Source organism: Micromesistius poutassou (assembly GCF_964030765.1).
Source record: "Micromesistius poutassou genome assembly, chromosome: 20".
Lineage (NCBI taxonomy): Eukaryota > Metazoa > Chordata > Actinopteri > Gadiformes > Gadidae > Micromesistius > Micromesistius poutassou.
This window is the reverse complement of record NC_140290.1, coordinates 12092057-12101230: the sequence shown is the minus strand read 5'-3', so window position 1 is coordinate 12101230 and position 9174 is coordinate 12092057. Positions and strand designations below refer to the sequence as shown.

Sequence of the window (9174 nt, the reverse complement as noted above, 5' to 3'; positions counted from 1 at the left end):
CGTTTGGGCATCATAACCAATCTCCTCGTTAGACGATGCAGTTTTTTATCCCAGGTAATGATGACGGGTTGACTGCTGTGTTTGTGTACACAGAAGCCGAAACGATGTTATCTGGTGCGTGGGCATTCAGGTGGTGATACACATGCACACACACACACACACACACACACACACACACACACACACACAGCAAAGGAGTCACAGAAGTTGCAGCCACAAAGGAAAACAACCTCCCTTTCTCTCTCTCACTCTCTCTCCCAACATGAAACACAATCCCACCGAATAAGCTCCTTGTGGCACGAGGTTTAGGAAATGCCTTGTCGGCTGGTTCCACACATGCACACTTAACGGGGAAGCAGGGACCCGGCGCACCTCCAACCTCCTCACCTCAAAACCCCTGGAGCTCTGCGCTGCTGATTTCATTAGAGAGAGAGAGACATAGCAAGAGAGAGAGAGAGTGAGAGAGAGAGAGAGAGAGAGAGAGAGAGAGAGAGAGAGAGAGAGAGAGAGAGAGGGAGGGAGAGATGGAGAACAAAACCCAGCGACCGAACGAGAGAGTGAGAGAATTCTTGAGAGGGGGGGGGGGGGGGGGGGGGAGTGTCTGCTTGGCCCGGTTCGGAGCCCGGGATGTCTGCGTCGTCTCTGCATGTCTGCCCCAGACCCCAACCTATGCTGCTGGGTCCATGCTACTGGCTCTCTAGCAGCATGGGGGGAGAGGGGGGGGGGGTTATAGGAGCTATAGGAGACCTCTTCCTCTGTTCAATGCTGTGCCAAAGTTGCAGAATCGTGGAGGAGGTCGTCCACCACCGTCCATTAATTAGCAGAGAGCTAAATAATGAAACATCCACACTAAACACAAGGACACATGCTAGCCATGCTACACATGCTACCTGACAACCACGTAGCTTATGGCCACCCAAGGCCGCTCCATCCTATAAAGGGAACACGGTGGAGCTGTGTTCCAATGTGTGCACCTGTGTGGGGGTGGTGTGTTTGGAGAACGCGGGATGGGTAGGTTTGGTTCTTTGGTTGTCACGTAGCTCATGGATAGCATGTATCCTCGTGTTTAGGTTTGGTTGTTATGTAGCGCTCTGCTAATTTATGAGAGTCTGGAGATGGGGACAGAGCTAGACGGACCTGGTGAAGGTGTCTGTGTTTCTCCGGATAGTGTATTTTGGAGCTGCTCACGTCTTGTGGGTGGCGGTTATTTTCCTATGTAAATCTGTTTCGTATAAAGTGTCACAGGCCTGCCAGACAGGGATTTTTTGGTAACTTTTTGACCTCCAAACATTGGAGTCTGATTGTGACTAATAGCCAAGGAGGGTTTGATTCTTTGTTAGATCATCTAGTTCTGTGTCTCCGTCTCTCTCACACTCTCTCTCTCTCACACTCTCTCTCTCGGACTCAAAACCTGTGTTGTGTTACTAATTTGTTTTGAATGGCCCGACATCACATCAGAATACTGGCAAGTTAAAGGGTTTAAGTAGTTTTAACAGATTCTGTGTAACCACTTGACCAAAGGTATGCATTTCTGTGTTTGCATATATGTGTGTGCGTGTGTAATTGTTTATGTGTGTGTGTGTGTGTGTGTGTGTGTGTGTGTGTGTCTGTGTCTGTGTCTCTGTGTGTCTATGCGTGTGCGTGTTTGCGGTTTCCAGTGAGACAGGGTTATGTGATATTTGCTAACCAGTGTCTGCAAGCTTTTCGACAAAGACATTCAATAAACAGAATGCACGCTGGTCTTTGAGGCGGGCTCACGCTCAAACATCACTCTCGCGTCTCGTCCTTGTTCGGGTGTCTCGGCAGAGTTTGACGGCTGGAAAGATGGGAGGCACGAAATCAAATGGCATATAATGTACCCCTCTCAATAAACGCAGACCCCGAGACTCAGGGGTCCTGCCAGCCAGCCCGTTCGGCGGCCAAACAAAAAACTGACAATGCAGAGCTGCCAATGGCGCCCTCTATCTGTAGTCAGTATATATAACTCAGTATGGCAACTTCCTCTTTTCCCTCTTTCACTGTCGATCAAAGTGTTTGTAACAGTGTCTGTCTACCTCTATGTCTGCTTGGGGCTTACATAGACACAGAGGTATTAGTAGGCGCAAACAAACAAACACACACACACACACACACACACACACACACACACACACACACACACACACACACACACACACACACACACACAAACACATACACGCACACACACATACAAATGGTAAACACACACACACAAACACACACACACACACACACACACACACACACACACACACACACACACACACACACACACACAAACATACCCATGGTAAATACACACACACACACACACACACACATACAAAGGCTCCTCACAATATTGCTTATAATGGCAATAAAACAAGAATTTGACTACAAAATTACATAATAACACACCAAATAACCACGTTGGCCGGAGCCGAGCAACCCATTCAGAGCTGACTGGCCCTGCTCTCGGGGCACATGCTGCCAATCAGACACACCTTCTAGAAGCACATCTGGGTGCTGAGCTATGCTACACCTCACTTGACTCTCTGCGCTGGCTAACAGTGACTCAGTGACACATTTCCAGCTAATGTACAACCTGCTTGTGCCCTGGATCAAGTCCTGGTTTGAACCTCTCCGCAGGGTAACCCATCTAAGCATGTTAACCCATCTAAGCATGTTAACCCATCTAAGAAGGGTTAAGGGCTTAACCTATTGGGGTTCAAATTCAAGTTACTGTCCTACGGTATCTCGCAACAATAGTACTCATAATAGGCCACGCACACACACACACACACACACACACACACACACACACCAAACATGCATATAATTACATATATACACACAAACAAAACCTACAAACATACATACAGTATATACAAACATAACTTTACATACATACACACACACACACACATTTGGGCTGCCGACAACCGAGGACCCGAGTACCTGAATGCATTGAGTTGATCCCACTGTCTGTTTGCTTCTGCTTGTCCTCAGTTCTTTGCGTGTGACTCGTGGACGCTGGGAGGCCTGTGACCATGATGTTTGCTCCTGTCTGTCTGCTGCTGCTACTGGGGGAGCGCGCGCTGGGTGGCGGCTACCCCCCAATGCCACAGATGAAGTACATGCAGCCCATGATGAAAGGGCCCATCGGACCCCCCTTCCGCGAGGGCAAAGGGCATTATGTTGGTGAGTTGGTGTGTGTGTGTGTGTGTGTGTGTGTGTGTGTGTGTGTGTGTCACTGTATGTGTTTGTGCGTCTTATCAAAACAAAGCAAATCAAATCACAATGCATGTTTAAAAGATGTCAAACTCTGCATGTGACAAACTATCATCAAGTGGCTCACGGGGTTCCACAGCAAGCGTCGGCTGTTGATGATCCAGTTGAAATCCCATGGGTCATCGCATAGTTAATCAGGGCTGGCACGTGACGCAACATCCAATCACATCTGTAAGCCAATGTCTCCTAACCGTCAAAACCACACCGACATGGGCTTCCATCTGGGCGTGGATGCCCAGACCAGTGGAGGGCCTTGGGAAGAAAACAGCAAAACAAAACCAATGTGATCTGTGGGTTTCTGAGAGCTCAGATACCGACAGATAAACGGGATCAGAGTTGAGTGCGCCACTGAAGGAGTTCACGGTAGACTTGAGCTGAATCCAATATCTAAGAGCCAAAGTAAACAGAGTGAGCGGCGCAGCGACAGAGAGGGTTACACGTGATATCAGAAAGCAATGTGTTTTTCCTTATTTTTTTGTATTTCTTTGAGTCGATCTGCAGGCGCACGACAACCAGGATATGAGTAGTGATTCTGAGGAAATTGCAAAGCTCAGCCCCCATGTATGAAGAAGACACACCATGCATATAAAGTCCATAACAGGTTCTTCCAAATTTGAGTAAAGTTGACTGTGGGAGAGAGAGAGAGAGAGAGAGAGAGAGAGAGAGAGAGAGAGAGAGAGAGAGAGAGAGAGAGAGAGAGAGAGAGAGAGAGAGAGAGAGAGAGAGAGAGATTTGGCAGATCTTCGTTGGGAACCTAATTGAGATGTGATTGCTAACTGTTTGTTGAGTGCTACCGGCTAGCTGATCTTCCCACTATGTGGATAGTGTTGCCATATATGTTGTTCACTAATTCAGAGAAATGAGAGAGAATGAAGGGCTTGGAGAAATGCATACAATAAAGAGGTTCAAAATAACAGTTTATATTTGGTTGATGCACATAATGCTGCATGTATGCATCACAGATAGACATCGCTGTTACCCAGAATGTTGTGGTAAAGAAGAGCCAGGTCGACTCAAATCCCATAGATTGGACTTTGAAAAAATAATATTTCGCTGCAGTGAACATAATGCTTTTGCTACCACCAAGTGGTCAGAAGTGTATATTGGAACTATTGACATTATTCACATTGCATATTCGATTAAAAGTATATAATATAGCATTATAACAGAAAATGTTTTAAAAGCCTCTAATACAGTGATTGTACCACACACTTGTTTAAGGGTAAATCAATTTTTAGAACATATTGAAATTGCATTATGATTTTCGTCTGTTAATTTGTTCTATTCATATTTGAAGCTGTAACAGCATGACATAAAATTATGTCATTGAAGGTAGCATGCCACATTTATCTCTATAAAATGAAATTGTTGAGCAGTTGCTTTAGTTTTTGATTTTATCGAGCAACCAGATATGCATACTGGTTGGCATACATACCGCGTCTTCAGCAGGATAAAGATGAATTAAGCACTGCTGAAACAGATGGCTCTGGTCATATCAAATTAAGTTACACACACCTACTCATCTTGATTTGAAAGAGCTTCAACATGTAGGTTCATTCAGATGGAAGAAATTAAGTATACCGCCATAATTGCTCAGACAGGGATACAAATTAAACCTCACATGTTTGGTTATGTCACAAAACTATTTTTGAGAAGGAGATGCTTATAGCATGTCCTAAACCTTTAGTATTTTCATTTAACTGTAATTTAACTGTGTCATTGATCGTCACTGTACTCGAAAGACCCTATCCAATCCATTGTAAATCAATGGTGTCCAATCCCTTTCCTAGATTTAAATTCTGATATTCTCTATATATGTATTATAAATATCACCAAAGTATAACCATAACAAATGACCATAACAACCATAACAGTATACTGGAGCAGAACAGATAGGACCAGTTCCAGTCTCAGTCAATGGGCTAGTCAATAATCCAGAGATTATTTTTGTGTAGCATCTCAATCCAGCCCAGGATCTTGACTCAATTTGTCTTCCCTGTTGTTTCTTCCACTTGCTTTATTGAGTCTGAATTGAGCTCCAGTGGAACAGCTTTGTAGATGGTGCCAGAGATATCGAATAAAAGAGATGTCGGCTCAGTTGGACACCTACTCTTAAGATGGAGAGACGTTGATACCGCACACAGAAGTAAACTGATTGAAAACACCAAAGTCTTGCAAGAAGCTTGATAAGGAGCAATCCAGTGAGAGATGGCAATTAATGCTCTTCAAACACATCCATTGTACACCCCTGACACATCCCTTCCACATTTGTAGTCTCTGCTGTCACATTGTTGAATAATGCACCCCTTACAATTAAGTTTTTGCTAGCTTTGTGTGAGTGAATTTAAGAAGAAGAACACAGGATGCTATGCGTGAACATTTTATGTATAAGCTCCAAATGCATCATATGCATTCTTTGTATCAATATCTTTATATAGTTAACTTGTAATTTTCAGATATATATATATAAAATATTAATATATGGATCCTCCTTTCTCGAGTATGTTTTATTTAAACTTCTCTATTTAATTTTTTGTTCTTTGTCATACAGGCACATCATATTATTTTCCTGCAGGGGGCAGTATAAAGCTTCGATTGTTTCATATATTTTAGCAGGGTTGAAAGAGAAAAGGAAGAGAAGTAACCAATTTTGGAATGTTTTTAATCTAGGATTAATCAAAACACTCAATAAATGATACCATACCTTTTAATGTTACCATACATTGTTATGGTGTCATGTTACTCATCGTGTGTATCACCAAATTACTTGACTAAATGACTAGATTATTATTATTATTATTAATTAGTAATTGCGTAAAATAATTAAATTCAACAGAGACTCTTCAGTCATGTAGAAAAGCTTATATAGCTTATTCTATTTTATTAAGGTGGAGGCATTTATATATATATATATAATACAATTTATAAATAAATATATAAGATAATATTTTGGGGATTTCTTCAATCAAAACTTTTTCTTTCAATCTTTTACTTTTATAATCTTAAATGCTCTGCTATTAATTGTAGACTTAATGAACAAGGCCATCCTCTGTCTTTGTAGATATGCCACCAATGATGGAAGTAAAGGGGGAACCCGGCCCTCAAGGGAAGCCTGGACCAAGAGGACCTCCTGGACCATCAGGACTTCCAGGAAAACCAGGACTGGGTAAACCCGGTCTCAACGGGCCTGTTGGTCCCCAGGGTCCACCAGGATTTCCAGGAAACGGCAAGCCCGGACTTTCAGGCCTCCCAGGGAAGGTTGGTCAGAAGGGGATGCCAGGTCTCAATGGTGAGGTTGGCCCTCGTGGTGAACCAGGATCCAGAGGTTTACCAGGGCAGCCTGGCTTCCCTGGCCCAGCTGGTCTGTCTCTAAATGGGAAACCAGGGCCTTCTGGCATCAGAGGACCCCCTGGTACGCGTGGGGACCCAGGGCTAAAGGGAGGCCCTGGCAATCCAGGCGAGCGTGGACTCAAGGGTGAGAATGGAATTGGGAAGCCAGGACTTCCTGGTATAAGGGGCCCTCCAGGACTTAAGGGAAGTGCAGGACCTCCCGGTGTACCAGGCATGGGAAAACCAGGGCCAAATGGTTTGCCAGGTCAGCCGGGCCCTAAAGGTGATCTAGGAATTCCAGGGAACCAAGGAGAGCCGGGAGAGGCCGGGGCTCCGGGATTGCAGGGTCAACCAGGGCCTATAGGGTTGGGTAAGCCTGGTTTAGATGGGTTACCTGGAGTCACAGGTCCAGTTGGGTCAAAGGGGGAACCAGGACTAAGAGGTTCTCCTGGATTTCTTGGAGCCACGGGCTACGGTAAGCCTGGACCATCTGGGCCAAAGGGAGACAAGGGGCATAGTGGGTTGCCCGGGAGTCCTGGGGACAAAGGAGAGGCAGGAATGGAGGGTCAACCAGGTAACTCAGGTAATAATGGACAACCAGGACCTCCAGGACTTCAGGGCCCCATGGGGCTGCCAGGAAAACATGGTATGCCTGGACTTAAAGGAGAATTTGGCCCCCAGGGGCCTCCGGGCCTACCTGGCCTAAGAGGCGATCAAGGACCAAATGGACTCCCTGGAAAATATGGCGTTCCAGGGGAAAAAGGACTTCCTGGTCCTAATGGAGCAATTGGAAAACCAGGACCTAAAGGAGAGGCAGGACATATTGGCTTACCTGGAAATCCAGGTCTTACAGGTGCACCAGGAAGTAAAGGTGAGACAGGCTTTATGGGGGCCCCAGGACCTAGGGGTCAGTCCGGCATACCTGGTCTGCAGGGACCATTAGGTCCGATGGGACCTCAGGGTGTCCCAGGGCTTAAAGGTGATTCTGGGATGCCAGGAGTTCCAGGGCTGGGTAAAGTTGGAGAGAAGGGAACTACAGGTCCCCAAGGTCCTCCAGGAAAACCAGGGAACAGTGGCCTTAACGGCAATCCCGGAGTTGCTGGTCCCCCAGGGCCACCAGGTCCACCAGGAAATGGCCAAACGGTTGTGGCAGGACCATCCGATTCAGAGATCGAAGGTGATGAGGTACCAGGGGACAAAAGGAAGCCTGTGTATAGCTTTGGTGCACTCTCTGCCTCTGTGGCACCTGCCTTCACCGCTATACTGTCCACACCTTTCCCTCCTTCCGGAATGCCAATCAAGTTCGACAGGACCCTGTACAATGGGCAAAACGCATACAACACTGCAACCGGCATGTTCACCGCCCCGATGTCTGGTGTCTTCTACTTTGCCTACCACATGCATGTAAAGGGAACCAGCCTTTGGGTGGCACTGTACAAGAACAATGTGCCAGCCACCTACACCTATGACGAATACAAGAAGGGCTACATGGACCAGGCCTCTGGTAGTGCGGTGCTAGAGCTGAAGGAGGGGGACCAGGTATGGGTCCAGATGCCCTCAGATCAGGCCAATGGCCTGTACTCCACAGAGTACATTCACTCCTCTTTCTCAGGATTCCTACTCTGTCCGACATAACTTATTTTTCCAATGATAGGCCCATGAATTGGTATCTCAGAAGAAGAGCCCCACATCTAAAATATACCAAGAGTCAGGATCAAACAAAACAACAAGAGTACATTTTACATTGTTATGCCATTATGTACATTGGCATTACCCACAACAACATTAACAAAATAAAAATAAAGAAACTTTGTGACAAACACAACGGAGAGAGATAAAAGGCAGGCGAAAGATATTCATGCTGTGTTCTGTGTTGCCTTGAATTGTTTTAGATTTTTTTTATGTTGTTGCTGTTTTTTTAGCTCATATAATTATTGTAAGTGTTATAAATTTATTGAATTTATTTGTTCTTATCAGCATTAATGTGTTTTTGTTGTTTATCTGATTCCGACTTTTAAGTAAGTAGCTTACCTTGCAACATGTAAGCAACAGACCTTCCCATGTGACTGCACATCACGCCCATATGCTCTGACACCAAGAGGATTACATTAACAGAACTTTTTGGGCCAGAAAAACTCTACTGGATGCAGTCACTTCAAACATAAGATTCAGTTAATGGCAGATATTACACAGCAGTGAACATATATGACACAGAAAGCAGTAAACATATATAAAATACATACATAACGCATAAGTTAATGTCAATATTAAATTACTATTCATTTTTGTGATTATTCTTTGTGGAATTGACAGAAGAAACTTCTCTTTATTGTTAAAAAGAAGTACCTGATGTCACCTTGGTGTCTGTTGGATGTGTATGTTACATTCAGGCTGGCTTTCCTTTGTCAAATATCGGTTACCATCATCAATATAAACTGTGTTTCTTTTCAAACTATTTTTCTGTTAGTACAACTACAATCAAATGGCAGTTTTTAAAAAGCTTTACCATTTATTTCCTCATGCTCATGCAGTGATGAATAATTCAGTACTTTA

The 9174-nt window shown here is 44.7% G+C and overlaps 1 protein-coding gene across 1 annotated transcript; it reads left to right on the top strand.

Annotated features, from left to right (window-relative positions):
- Positions 1-3047: 3047 nt before the first annotated feature.
- On the top strand, positions 3048-8256 carry col8a2 (collagen, type VIII, alpha 2; the record flags this gene model as incomplete). The annotated part of the gene is made up of 2 exons (XM_084484663.1): positions 3048-3201; positions 6353-8256. The coding sequence occupies exons 1-2, from the start codon at positions 3051-3053 to the stop codon at positions 8254-8256; spliced, it is 2055 nt and encodes a 684-aa protein (XP_084340789.1). The 5' UTR covers positions 3048-3050.
- Between the last annotated feature and the right edge of the window lie 918 nt (positions 8257-9174).